Source organism: Tyto alba, unplaced genomic scaffold, assembly GCF_018691265.1.
Source record: "Tyto alba isolate M040663 unplaced genomic scaffold, T.alba_DEE_v4.0 Super-Scaffold_2, whole genome shotgun sequence".
Lineage (NCBI taxonomy): Eukaryota > Metazoa > Chordata > Aves > Strigiformes > Tytonidae > Tyto > Tyto alba.
The window spans coordinates 46,028,055-46,043,514 of NW_024881282.1; the positions used below are offsets into that span (position 1 = coordinate 46,028,055).

General features: G+C 38.0%; 1 protein-coding gene across 3 annotated transcripts in view; it reads right to left on the reverse strand.

Annotated features, from left to right (window-relative positions):
* ACSS3 (acyl-CoA synthetase short chain family member 3) overlaps nucleotides 1–15,460 on the reverse strand; it is a 95,279-nt gene that overhangs the window by 10,222 nt on the left and 69,597 nt on the right. For all 3 annotated transcript variants that reach the window (XM_032999733.2, XM_042793428.1, XM_032999735.2), the window contains 2 exons: nucleotides 10,032–10,127; nucleotides 6,329–6,392 (listed from right to left, as the gene is read on the reverse strand). In XM_032999733.2, coding sequence (XP_032855624.2) covers nucleotides 6,329–6,392; nucleotides 10,032–10,127 — 160 coding nt within the window. The remainder of the gene's footprint in view (nucleotides 1–6,328; nucleotides 6,393–10,031; nucleotides 10,128–15,460) is intronic.

Sequence of the window (15,460 nt, forward strand, 5' to 3'; positions counted from 1 at the left end):
CCTTATACTATTCTTGCTTTGATTTTTCATATGGTCATAACTCTGGTAGCATCTTCTTCATGGCTTCTTCCTTCTGGAGAGGACAGTCACGAACTTCAACAAATACAAATTCAAGACAAGCTTGCCAGCTTTTTCTAAAATATGAATGTGTTACCAGCTATATTTGATCAAACTAACTACAGTCAACTGATTCCATCTAACTAGCAAAGCATATGCAGTTTCAAACTCAAGTTAAGGTTCAAGCCAAAAACCTACACCAAGCTGAATCAAAACACATGAACTTGAGAGAAGTTTACCTTTGGATTTCAAACCTCAAAAAAGATGTACAGGTCTGAATTCTGATCTCACTCATGCCAATTTTTTCTCCAGTACAAAACCAGCAGTACAAATGGTACTATTCTCCATTTACTCCAGTGACATTTAAGATTCCGACTGTAAAACTACAGAAATACAGATCCAGGCCCATTTCTCATTTCAAGGTTGAATACATTTAGAACAGCATCAGGAAAACTAGGTAAACTGCGTAAATTAATGATGTAAATTATATGGGTTCATTTTACAAATACCCACTCTGCTTACATTTTACAAAGATAAGAAGGTACTTTCATTCTAAATTGGAGAAACTAAAACAGATTAGGTGAGCCTGGCAGCATCACAAAAAAATTCTGAAGTACTTTCACAATAACTGTTTTCTGCTAGAGAATTTTAAACGATAATAATTATCTGGTTTTAAAGCATTGTTTCACAGTTCATTTATTTTTCATACAATGGTGGCTGACCTTACACAGAACAGCCCACCTTTAGCTTAGCCCAAGAAAATCTGACTCCATGTGTCACACCATTTCAGGATGCCACTCATCAAGATGGGGTAAGATTACTTGTTGATGGAACAAAGCAATTATAGACACAGCACTCAGAAGATAATTTACACAGAAAAGCAGATTTCTGAAAGTACAAATGAAAGTCAAAAACTACTAGAGATGCTACTTTGCAGAGTTCCAGAAAAGACATCCTCTTATTTTATGGTAGACAATGGTACTCACAGGCTGTTCATTACAGCCAGTCATAGCAAGTATAAGCCCCTGTAAAATGATTTTGGGCTGTGAATGGAGCTAAATCATCTTGACTGGCAGCTATATTATTACTCAGCATTTATGTAGTGTTGTGCATAAACATCACTCTTAAATAAAAAAAAAAAAAAGTTGATTACAAGTTCAAAAGCCATCTGGAATCTAGAAGCTTTTTCAGACATTAGGAACAACAGCATAGGAAAAAGGGTGGAAAAGAAGAAAGAGTGGAGTAGAGGATCTCAAGCATTCATCAGTCTGCATGAAATACTACTTCAGTGAGCTGAAAAGGGTCACAAAAGTAGTTGGTTTCAGTATGGATTTTGCAGGAAAAAAAATATTTTAGTGGGAAAGAGAAAAAGCCATCAAAAACTAGTGAAAGCACTTGGAAAAAGTTAAAAGTGAAGGAAGTTCAAATGCTACATGTAGTCAGCCAGAGATGTGTTAGAAAAACCATCTTTGGACAAATTGCTCTTAGACTGAAAGTCCTAGTCGTTGTTTCACTTGTACCAGGAAAAGACAAAGCTGAGAAACGTGTGTAAGGCTGGCTGGGAAAGAGAAAACTTTTCCACAGATTCTTTACGATCATCTAATCTGACTTCCGATATAACACAGGCTAAAGGATGCCATCTACTAAATCCTGCCTCAATTCTGTAACTTTTGGTTAAAATAGATATCCAGGTTTGACCTAGAGGTGCCAAAGAAAATCACCATATTCTCAAGAATTTGTTCCAATGGTTTAATCCTTTCACTATTACAACTGCGTTTTATATCTCATCTGAATATACCTAGCTTCAGCTTCCAATCTCTTTATGCTACACAAAACAGTCATCTGAGACATCTTTGTCCTGCAGGTATTTCCTGGCCTTGATACAAGTTATCACTTAACTGATCTTAGATGAATTACATACCACAAGTTAAACTGTAAGTGTCTTTAAGCCAAGATTTCCAGAACTCAAGTCACTGTCATTCATATCTGCTCTAAAACCCAGTCACTTTCTCACTAGTCTTCTGAAATATGGACATAAGAACTGAACATAATGCATTAATGGTTTTACTAACATCATATCCACAGATAGTAATACTAGCTCCTTTTCTGTTTCCCTACTGAATAACTATGAATCATATTGCCTGCTTAGCTACATTAGCAGCTACCTTTCATTCAAAGATCTTGTGTATTCAGAGGTTTATCCACTTTAACATATAAAGATCCTTCTAAAGTCACTGCTTTCTACGATACAGTGCTTTATCTTTTAAATCTAACAAATTTTCACTGTTCCTAGGTGTATGACCTTTACTTACAAGAACATATTGCAAGTGGTCTATGCAGGATGACACGCTTGCTTTACATGATTCTACAGGCAACACTTTTCTCCCTCCAAGCAATCTTCCTTGAGGCCAAGTCACTCGGATCAGTCTGTAACACACCCTCTGTTAGGTTGCCTTTAATTTTCTGCTACCTTATGCAATTTTTTAATTTGTTTATTTTATATAAAAAAAAATAATAGGAAAACATTAAACACCACTTCCAAAATGGCAAAGCACATCATTATAATGACAAAAAAATAAAAACAACTCAAGCAACAGAGATACAGCTTAATCCCCTTCAGACACTCTAGAACAATCACATATGAGAAAGTGACATTTCTCATCACGTATAAGTACTTGAATTTTGAGAATTATTACATTCATAGAAGGAAATTTCAGAATATTGAGTATTGGTTTTTATCACTGGATCAAAGTTAATGATAAAAGAATATATTCTTTTTAAGCACAGAACAGCAATAGTGTCACGCACTTACAAAAAAAGAAAAACTGATAATATTCATTACTAAGACACTGTGTAATGATCAGATCTTCAGTGGCTATTTTGGCATCTCAGGTAGCTTCTAACAGCCTTTCTTCTGAGCTAAGGCCATATACCCCACTCTTGGCTTCAGATGGAGTCTCCCCTTGCTTTCACTATCTAACACGCTGCCATCGCCTCCTGGCCTCCTCTTCTTCCTCAGAAGGGGGAGAGCGCAAATGAGAGATATGACCTTTCTCATGTGCATATCCCAAGTTCGAATGCCAAAATGTTGGCCCATCAAATCCTATAAGATTTTTCTTTATTTTCTTTAATGTAATACCAAGGTACTACAGTTTGCTATGAAAGATTACATCTTTTTCTTTCCTTAAAGCTCTTAGCTTTCTATTGTGCATTAGCTTGTTTGGCAGAGTTGCTAAGGATGGAGTTCATCTCACTTTGTTTTTGGTAGATAACATTAGGTACCTACCCTAAGCTAGCTGTGTCACCCCTGCAGTCAGTGGAGAGACATAGGCACATCTGGTCAGCAATTTATTCCATCCGAGCTGAATGCCTGAAACACCTAGGATCAATTTTCTTATAAAATATCTTTCTCTCTCTCCACTGATTGCAAGCTTATGCTTTATTATGGCATCAGGCACTGTAGAGGTGAGAGCTTCAAAAGAGAGCTCTCCACTCCAACCTGGATTACTGATACTGCAAACCACAATCTGTTAAAGACTGGAGCAACTTTAATTATTCATACTCAACAATGGAATGAATGCACAATCTTATGTGTGTCACAGGAAAACTATGTCTAAATAAGAGTCTGCTGCTTCAAGGGAGATTGTGTGTGCACATAAACACATGCCTCTGTGTTCTGGCAGCTTAGCCTAAAATGCTGAAAATTAGGTAGGATATAGACTTCATTCTGAAAACAAATGTCTGTGTCACACAGTGCAACAACTTAACATGATACTATCTTAGTCTCCACAGTGGTCTAGTTACATCAGATCAGTAGTAGGGCTGAGCAAAACACCTCCACACCTCGGCAACTCTGGCCTCAAGCAAGCACCGTGCAGCCAGCCAGCTGGCGTTTTTAGCACTGCATGTCTGCAGCGGGCTCCAGGGCCCGCAGCTCCTCTCTGTCTCATCTCCAGCTCACGTGGCCACGGCCTCAATCCTCAGCTAACTTCTCTAACAGTTGTCGTGGTTTAGGCCTGATTGGCAGCCAACCACAATGCAGCAGCTCTCTCTCCCTTCCCCTCCGGCAATGAGAAGGGACAGAGAGCCAGGCTTGGGGTTCAAGATAGGACTGGGATGGGAGAAAATCCCCCTTTTATGATCACGAGCAAAAGGCAGACTCGTTAGGGGAAGAAAAAAAGAACATGCATTTATTACAGACACTAACAACACATAACAGAGTAGGACAGTGAGAAGCATTGCCACATCTTGAGAACACCTTCCCCCCACCCCTCCCTTCTTCCCGGGCTCAGCTCTGCTCCCGATATCCCTACCTCCTCCCCCAGTGGCGCAGGGGCAGGGAATGGGGGGGTGCAGTCAGCGCTGCCACTTCCTTCACGTTCGGTGAGGGGAGTGTCCAAAACTTGTTCCTCCTGCTCCATCGTGGTCCCCCTCTCACAGGAGACAGTCCTCCACAAACTTTCTCTGACATGAATTCCTCCCATGGGCCGCAGCGTTCCCCACACTGCTCCGTCATGGGTCACTAACTTCCTCCGACTGGATTCCCTCCCACGGCTGCAGCCCTTCCCGAGCTGCTCCGGCGTGGGACACCCCCGCATGCTGCAATCCTCCCAGCACTGAATTGCAGCAGCAGGGCTGCCTTTTCCCATGAGACCCCGGCCTTCTTCGGGCACAGAACCTTGATCATCAGAGCAGGAACAACAGGCCATAAATCAATGTCTGCCCCACTGTAGATCTCCATGGGTGGCAGGGGGGGCCGCCCTGCCGTCTCACCACAGGATACAGGGGGGTCTCTGCTCCGGCACACCTCCCCCCTCCTTTCTTCCTCCGTTCCTCCACTGACCTTGGTGTTCATGCAGCTGCAGCAACTCCTCCTCACAAGTCCCACTGCCCGTCACCACGTCCCTTCTTAAATACGTTATCGCAGAGGCGCAGCTGATTGGCTCAATTTCCCAAACAGAAGTGGAGCTGACGTGGAGCTGGGGGAGCTTCGAGAAGCTTCTCACAGGGGGCCGCCCCGATAGCCCCCTCCCCTGCCACCAAAAAAACCCCACCACTCACTCAACCCAGGACAACAGTTCATCAAAATCGGTACAACTGTCCCAGTGCTTTGGCTTTTGACAGAATTTCAGTTCACTGATGGTTAATGCTCACCTCTTTATTTCCTTCCATTCATTTAAGCAAGCAGTGAAGACTGAGTTACCGCAACTCTCCTAAATTTTACCACAAAAGGAGTGGATGAATGCTTTTCTTTTGGGACTTGTATTTGCTGGCAGTTAGGAAGTGTTCAGAACTGAAGTATTTTCAGTGACTGAAAACAGAGAAGACTGCAGCTAACGTGTTAATCACAATGCAGGTATCTGTCTGAGAAAAATGCCATTTGCCTAAAAGCCTGTGAAACATCCAGAATCCAGGGCTGGCATGGGCTGTGGGGAGCAGTAGCCCATTGAGCTTTACAGAAGTAAGGAAAGGTTCTGGCAACAGTCAGATGGCAGATGGTAAGATAAGAGAAATGTAACTGATGCTCACAGTGTTATCTAATCAGAGGCTTCTTTATCTAAGGTGTACTTTCAAAAATAATGTTTAAAAGCTTATGGGACTCATCTGAGAAGAGTCTGGTAAATGGTACTAAAAATCACCTAGATGATGCACAGCAGGGTTTTTTTTCTTTCTTTCTTTTTTTGCTTGAATCTTTTCCTGTATGTATTTTGTCCATTTACTTTCACAACTGAACACTGTTTGTTTCATTCAAAGCACATGCAGAGACATCTTGCTGTTTTTATGGAGAACAGAAAATATACATTCTCCCTCTGAGAATGTGCATCGGTTGGGATTATGAGACAGTGAAAGAGGAGGCAGCATCACACCTGTAAACCAAAGCATGTCAAACTGCACTGCTGTACTATTTCACTAAACTGAAAGATAAAATAGTGAAGAGAATGATTTAATATCTTCCTCATACCTCACAACAGGAAGGCTTCATCCTGTGCCAACAGGCTGGTAGTTAAAAAAATAGTAAACTTTGCTGTAGTCCAAGAAAAAAAACAGCAATCCACACTTACTCACTCACACAATTTCATCTGCAATTTTTCAACATTAATAGACCTAAAAAGTTCTTGCAGTTTGGTATCAATATCAGAGACAGCCATGCTTTTCAACTCTCATAACTTCAGTTATTTATATATATATATATATGCATATATATAAACTTCTGTCAAAAGATAACGAGTCCACGTAAAAAACTTAACTGTAAGATACTTAGTTTGCTTACTTTACCACAATATTTCCCAAAGTCTTCGCCTTCACTGGTTCCTTATTTTCATCCAGAATCATCACTGTAGAAAAGTAATACAGGAAGAGAACTCCTGTTAAGTAGTGTATTTTTAGGTAAAGGACAGTGTCAGTCTTCATGGATATCAATTTACGTCACACTTTAGAAAGGCAATACACCAACTAACAAAAGGAATTAAGTAATTTGTGAGTCCCAAACTGGATAATCTCATGTAAGGAAGAAATTCTTTACCGTGAGGGTGATGAGGCACTGTCAGAGGGTGCCCAGAGCAGCTGTGGCTGCCCCCTCCCTGGGAGTGTCCAAGGCCCGGCTGGACGGGGCTGTGAGTGACCTGGGCTGGGGGAAGGGGTCCCTGCCCAGGGCAGGGGGTTGGAACTAGGTGGTCTTTAGGCTCCCTTCCAACCCAAACTATTCTAGGATTCTCTGACCTTATTCAGCCTTAAGTCTTAAATAATACTCGTGCTTTGGAAGCAAAAATAGCACAAAGTCCCCAAACAGAAAATACAGAACTGAAAATTAAAGGACACCTTCATACTGGAAAATCTAAACTTCCAAATAGCAAAGGACCCTTCAGACACATGAAGAATCAGATATGGTGAAGAATTCAGACATCCCAACAGAAGTCTTTTCCCTGGCCCATCACCTTCAGTGAAAGCACCATATACTGCTACTTAGGTTTCTGAGGAACAACACCTGAAATAGCCTCTTCTGTGCAGTCATCTGGGAAGTCTACTACAACTACCCATTCCATCTGAAAGCGTGGGCATAAGGAAGTAATGACAGAAATCAACTTGGCCTGTGATAAATGGAATTAAACAAATTAACCAAACCATGGGAAAACAGGGAGGGAGTTTTTTGACAGACAGGGCTGACGTGCATTTAAAAACATGCTTTTTGAAGCCTTCCCAAGCAAAAAAAGCAATGTGCAGCTGGATCTAAATTACTACAAATAATCTTACATTCTGTATTAAAAAGTTCCAGAGGAAATGAGCAGAAAAAGATGACAGGCTTCTGACTAAAACCCCACTGAGACTCTTACAAGTGATACCGTATCCTGTCCAAAGAATGCCAGCATCTGTAATTCACTATTCCTGACTGAAGCTACTCCTTCAAAAAGGATGGTAATTTTTAAGTAACTGAAGAGCCTTATGAAAGCAACAGCTCAGCACATAGACACAAGCAAGTACACAAGGTCAGTTTTACAAATCAGTGACTTGGAAGGAGTAACTGAGATAGGAAATCAAAAGGATGAAGGACACATAGCAGACACTTAAGTAAAACAGCAAGAATGGCATAAATAAAACCAATTTATAATCTGTAAACACTGTAAATTCTTTTTTTTTTTTTTCTTAGATATATTTTAGATGGTGTAAGAACATATTATTGTTAGATTTGGAGAATTTAGGCTCAGAACACACAACGAAAAAGACCCATTCACATGCAGCTTTCAATGCTCTCTCTCTTATTTTTTCCTGGGTTTATTATACTAAAGTAAAATCTAATCAGTTTATCGAAACTATTTTATCAAGATAGAAATTCCAGCATATATTCACCTCCTTGCAAGCAATGTATTTCAATGTACAAAACTTCAGGGAAGGCAGCTATTATACTGCTCATTCCTGAACTACTAAAGAACAGAATTAATTCTTCAAAATGTGGGGCTCGCTTCAGTTTGAAAACAATGCAATAAAATTACCTGGAAAGGGTTAAAGTAGATCAAAGGGAATGTATAAAATAATGTCTGATTTAAGACAGAAGAGCTAAAAATTAATATGGTATCTTGATTCACTTTTAAATGCAATTTGTGCCACAGCACTTTTATATCATAGCTAAGTACTGCTTTTATTCTTTATATTCATAAAAAATCATCAAAGAAAACAGTTTATTTTAGCAGTACTGTGACAGGAAAGAATTTGGCCGTGCTTCAAAAATTAAAAAAAAAAAAAAAAAAGTAAATTTTGTAACTTTCTATTTATATTGCAGAATAAATACAACATGACTTTAGCAATGTACAAAACCATTAACAGTTGCATGTATAATCTAAAAATACAGAATCTATCTTCTAAATGGCATAAGGATCTTTTCTAATTAATATAGTAACAGCAGCAAAACAACATCAAAACAGAAGTGGGTGACAGCAAGATAGCTGCCAGAAGAGAGTAACTTCAAGATCCACTATTTTATGAATGGCTGCATTACAGGATACAACTGGCCTCAAACCAAAGACTGAAAGAGGTAAAGTTCTTTCATAAATATTTAGTGAATTTTAGTGCCCATTTTGTTTCTCTTTTAAGGCATGCTAAAGACATTTCCTTCATTCTATTTGAAGAAATTCTTTACTTACATTAGGCCCAATGTTCAAAAAAATTCATAGGAGATTTTATTATTCTTGTTACTCATACTTTTTTCTAGGTCTGACTATCATCTCATAGAATATGTGATGCAATTACAGTCTTCCACTCTTCCCTATTTATTACAACTGTGGACAAACGTCACAGCTTTGTTTTAATATTGTTTTTAAGCAATTGCTTGTCTTCATGCCATAACTGTAAACTCCAAAACCCAGAGCTGCTAAAAATGTTTCTATAATTTTCACTTCCACTTGTATGTATTAGAAGAAAAAAACAGCTCAGCTCTTTCTGCCCAATGATGTGAGAACTCTTCCTGAGGATGGTTTGATCATTAATGTAATTATTTTTCGGACTTCAAGTAATTCTTGAAAATTGTGTTAAAATCAGGAGTCCCAGGTATGAAAATATTTTTGCATTCTTAATCCTGTAGCTGATACTTTGCATGAAAAAACCTTTCAGACAATGAGTGCTCATCCTTTTAATGTTGGTCCATAGCCTACCATTTCTCCCAGCTGGGAATAAAAATGCTCCACAAGTAGTGAAAGATAATGGGCCTAACAATTCTCTCACATAGGAGCCCATAAACCTGTACAAAAAGGCAGAAAGCTGACTTTGATTTTCCTAAAGAAAGTATGAGATGAGTTCAAATAGAAGATTTATATCCCTGCCAAGCTGCTTGTTAGCTCATTATGACGTATTTGTGGAAGACACAGATCTCAGGAGGAATTTTCTTTATGCACTTCAGAATACTTCTCATGTAAAATTGTAGGGCCCAATGAAAATCTAATCAATCTAATCGATGTGTCTCTGAGACATGATTATTCAATATACATCTCCCAAACCAGAACTATTTAGGCTCTGAAAAATCGATAAACACAGGTATAACAGAACACTCAAAGTGCAAGTTATAGCAAATTATTTGCCTTGTTATCTTTTCCTCTTTTGCTGATGGTTACTATAACATTTTTCTTCCTGATTTTCCAATATAAATTTTACTGCTGCTCTCATTTAAAACAGTGCAACTGTACATAAAGCCTTAAAGCACAGTATTTTTTTATATATTTTGTTATATCCAGTGTGGAAGTGTGTGCTAGCCCTTTCACATAATAAAGGTAGGAGTAGTTGATCAATTTTCTTGAACATGACTGAATTTAATATTCAAAATCACATTCCACAACACACACAAAAGCAGAGCTTCTTGTTACATGAAGAAGGAAAATGTGTTAATAAAACTGTAATTTGCTTTCTCAATGAGGTATGAAAATTAAAGAGCACTTACTCAGGAATACAAGCAATAACCTTTTCCAGTAGCATGCTTAGCACAGTCTTACCATTGTATCCTGGCACTGGTCTTCCTGCCTGTCCGGGTGGAGGTGTTGTAGAATTCCCCAAACCAATACAGGAAGCAGTAATTGCAGAACCAGATTCTGTTAAGAGAATACAAATCCTGTCAGTTAAGATTGTTCTTAGCGTCATATTTGTATTTGTTGGTTCATATCAGTATTTGTCGGTTCTAAGTTTTGCTTCTAGTTTGGCACCTCAAAATAATAAAATAAAATAAAAATCCCAGACAAGAAATGGAAGATTTAGAATTCAGAAGCTCTTGTAAGTTCATTACAGAAATCTGCATTCTTTGAAAGGGAACTTTTTCCATTCCATAGAAGACAGACAGAAATAAACACTTTCTGCATTACACCTGTAGTTTATTCTATGGGTATAAGGTTATACCACACCAGTAAGAAACTGCTTGCAGCAAACCCCTGAAAGAAATACTGTGTAGGGCAGATGTACTTTAAGGGTTATTTCACAAGTCTATATCCTTGAGAAGAATAAATTTCAGACAAAAACATCAATCCATTTTTAGTTGACTATCTTATCCCTGTAAATAAATATCAAAGTGTCCGTTTTTTTGTTTGTTTTTTTTTTTTTTTTTTATTTTGGAGCTACACATTCAGAAGTTTGGAAGGTAAATAAATGCCAAATCTTCTTCATGACAATATTGGTCAGGAAGATCAGAGAAGAGTTAGTGCTTAACAAAATTTACTGTAAATAATGAAATGAAGAATACCTCTGATAATCCTGGAGATCTCACTAGTTTTTCTTGGTGAGAACTATTTCAGATAATGGGAAGACTCAAAAAGAAACAGTATAGAAAAGTCAGACCTAAATTTTCACTGTTTCCAATTTAAATTCAAAAGGAACAATCTAAGGAATTGGAATCAAACTGCTGCAAGATTTTGTGATCATAATCCGGAAGTTTTCTTCTCCTCTACCTGTAAACATTAAAGTTTTACTAACCACAGTATTTTGGAGTGATTTTTTTGGGAGGGTGGAGGAGAGATGTGAGAACACAAAAATCTTTTGGCTTTTGAATCTTCGGGAGATATTCATCTAATTGCCAACTGATAAACTGAACCCTAGAACTGCTTGCCTTTGCTCCCTTCATGGAGCCCACAGAAGGCAGGTCTGGAATCCCCTCTAAAACACCAACATAAAATACCTTTTTCAGAGCTTCTAAATGAGACAGCATGAATGTCACCTGTAATCCTTATGCCTTCCTAATTATCCCCCACAGTTAGACAGCTAGAAATTCCTTCCTCCTTATCCTGCTCTTTTTCTTAAGAAAGCTCAATTTCTCATAAAATTTTTATACTACAAGAGTTGTTATTATAGAAGAGGAAAAAAACCTATCAAGTCATGTAAGAGTCTAAATTTGAAAAAAGACCAGTTGCTCTTCTCTTTTTTCCTCTAAGAAAAAAAAAATCTATAGAAATTATTTTTAAATGCTGCTATAACTCTGAGCCACAGAAAACAGTGTAGGCAGCTGTAAATATTAGAAGAAACACAGTATGAGACTATTATATTAAAAACGTGGCTTTATCATTCTGGATATGTTCCAAGTATCAGGTCACTTGGCTTCAAATTCCTAGTTAATGCTACACTCATGTGTCAGTGTAACAAAGCAGGTCTGTCTTTAGCTCTGTATCTATACCTGATCAGTATGGTCAAAACTATTTTCAGTTCTCTTGCATTAGGAAATTACAGTTGTTTTTCCTGTGAATTTTCTGTTTCCATAGCATTCCTCTGCCACTTTTTAAGTTGTTAAATGACTATTCATCAAGTGCTAAAAGAATCAAGGACAAGAATAAAATTAAAGAAACTTGTGGTGGTTTTATGTTAAGTGTTAATAAGTAGCTGAAAATTAGCATTAACATAGCACAGTTAAGCTAGAGCCTACATCCAGCTGTGGGACACAGAATGAGAATTATCAACCTTCAATGCCAATAAAGACAGGCTAAAAAGTTTGCTTAGTAGTTTCCCCATTTTTCCCTGTTCCTTCTTCTACATAATGCACATTCCCTCCCCATTGCGGATCCTGATCTTTTCTTCCAATAAGCAGAACACTCAAGCTACAATTACAGTGGTGACACAATATCAACATGATCTAACATACCTCATCTGTGATCACACTGAAAGTTGCAGGAAGAGAAACTCAGTTTATTCAAGTTTGGGAGCTTCATTTCTGCACAGTCTTTATACTGAAGACTTTTTGTCTCTTTTCCTCAGAACAGAACGAAACCCAGTATTTTTCTTAAAGAACAGTCAATTGGAAAAGACAATGGAAGGGGCAGTTTCTTTTCTGACTGTGTTGGGAGGAAAAGAAGGAGTAGCATTCAGTACGTCTTGCTTTACATATTGCATGGCAAGAGCTAAAAACCATACTGTAACAAATCAGGTGAGAAAGGTATTCTATCACCAAAACATAGTAATTAGGTTTGTTACTGAGAGGTAGGGAACACAGCATCACTGTTAATCTGATGTACCAGTAAGTTCTTCATGAACTGGGAATTGATAATAATTTCTAATCAAGAGCTCTCAATCAAAAAAACCCTGAGGGGGAGAGGAAGAATCTGAAATTTCAGAAAATTAGTTTGGATTTGACTCTCTGATACACTGCTAATGAAAACAATATCAACTAGAAAGGAAACTTCATCTGTATTTGTCCTTGCTTTTTGGACAACAGTGAATAAGACTGAATGAAAGTCCACTTATTCTAAACAAGAATCACAAGTTCTAAAACTTTGTGAATAGGTCTTTATAATTGCTGTTATTTCTTCTATTGTCTTCTCAATCACTAGTGGATATATCATTTTCCTATTTATACAGTGCTTTAACCTCTAAACCGTACATTCAGTTCCCATGGGTCAATAAGACTTATTATATACATGAAAAAAATACGTTTTTTTGTTGCTTGGACCATATATTAATTCAGAGAGGGAATCCCAAAAGCATCTGCTCTTTGTGTTAGGTTAACAGTTCCTGAATGCTAAAGATTCTCTTACAATGTAGAAGCACAAAGGAATACTGTCAAAGGATAGCATGAATCTTTGTGCTGTACATTTCTTGGGAAATCAATGCATATCTTCCAAACAGGATACTGGATTGAAATATCAATTTCCCAAAACTATCAGAAAACAGCAAACCTCTTCTAGGACAGCATTTTTTATCACAAAAAAAGACAGTCTGACTTGGAAGTGGAATTCAATTAAAATCCTGCTGAAAATAAATCATCACTGTTCAGAATAATACAGAAAAAGAAGTACTGATGAGAAGTTTTCCTTTACCAATTATGTATAATACTACTACTTTGTGACCCTTTTATATATTTCCAATAAGTAAAGTTGCTTAAGAATCTTTAGTTTGAATTAAGGTTGTTTTCTTTACAGTTCAAGTCAGGACCTATATGCAGGTTATGAGACCCAGGTATGAAAGTTAAAACAGCAACAGTTTGATGAAAGTAAACATTTGTCCCAAATGGAGACTATTCCACCTACCCCTTACATCAGGTTTCTGAATGTACCTGACACTTTTTTATAGCTGCAGATTCTCTGAAATTAATGCACAGCATCTAGACAGATTCCCAATGCTGAACTCTTTAGGAACTTGTGTATTTTTAACATACTAAACAGAAGAGTTGATCTGTCTTTCAGACAGTTTCTTCTGCAAACATTTAGGTACTAACCTTTCACTCGCTATACTAGGAAGTTAGCTCACCCTCCAGCTGCAGATGGTTTTTCAGGGACAACTAGATCATAAAACCAATTTCCTTTTTGCATAACACCTTATGATGTGACAATGAAACAGCTATTTAGAAGAGCAATGTTTTACACTGGAAGAGCAATGCTTCACAACCAGTCTGGTAACTACATTCAACATCTGCTCTGAGTTACAGTGGAATGAATATATGTACCTCTGAGAATAATGAAAAGCACTTCACTGAGAGTTTGGAGTTAATGACAGATCGTTTTAAAATCATAGCTGTCCCAAGTCCCTCCTTTTTTTTTGTCAGCATAAGGGCTGATGTAAAGAAACAGCCCTCGAAATTCGAAGATGGGATCTTTGTTTTGTCCTACTCTACGTGTAAGTGAAAGGTATTATTTAAAGATATTTTAATATTATTGAGTTATATTGGACAGTTAAATGAATAGTCCAATACAGGCATTTTTGTTGCATTTGCACCTCTGAAAGCAATTCTTATGCCAGAGAAGGTGCTGCTGATGCAGAAGCAAAAAGTGCACTCTCTTACAAGTAGCAAGGGGAGTTTGTAAGGGTGTAAAGGCCTGACTTACTCATCAGAAAGCTCCCACCTGTCCAGGTGCCTGGCTTGCAGAAGCTGTGCTCTGCCAAATGATGCAGAACAACAGCTAGTAAGTTCTGTGCTCAAAATTGTCTTGCTCATTCAGAGTCAAGTTCAATCAAAATAAACATTTTTGAAATAACTCAGGACTTTAAAGATCAAAAATGTTCTGTACCACTTACATTCGTGATACATAGTAATTTCTAGACTGTGTCTCATGCTCCTCAACATAATAGACTGTCACACAGCTGAAATATTGTATTTTCTGGTAAGATGTACTTAGGGAAAATACACTGCATTCTGACATTAATATTTGAGTTTGGGCTGCACTAAGTGAGTAATGTAAGGCTGTCTGCTTTGACTTTCTCAGGATGCAATGGATAGACACTGGAAGCATGCAGAAGATGTGGGAAGTTGTTATGCAGCAGGAGAAAGAAGAAAAGAAAAATAAGCAATTGTCATACATTAACACATTAATGAATGCAGTAAATATAATACATTAAATTCTCACTGTGGCAGTTCTATTTTAAGCCATTCTCCTGGCAAAGCTGTCATATTGGTTGAGGGGAATTAAATGAATTACTACAGCAGAAAACAGCACTGATAAAATGGAGAGATAGAATGGAGAAAGCTTAGGCATCAACTGATAACAAATCCATCCACATAGCAAGAATGCACCTCTGAAGAGACTCTTTGCACATGCTCCCTCTATGTAGTCATCATTTTAATTATCCCAGATAGGGTGGAATGAAGAATTCAATAAAATAACAGCAACATGCTTTCTAGTATAGCAACAACTATTGGGCATCCAAGAACAGAAAAACATAGAACCAGATGAATTATAGCACTCAAAATCTGCATCACAGCATACCATACTCCTTCATTATTATAAAACCAAATCTAACACATCACGGAAATCATATGTACTGGGAGGGTCCTGAAGATTCAGGGGCCAGACCACCAAGTATTCATACAGGCCTCATTTCCTTCCGCCTTCAGCATGTGACTGTGCAGAACAAAGAAGTCAGGTTCTCAGCCAGTTCTTCATCACTAACCCAAGCAAGTTTCTAAGACTCTGACTGTACTAGCAGTAGGAGGCCTCACTCATCATTTGTGATTTAG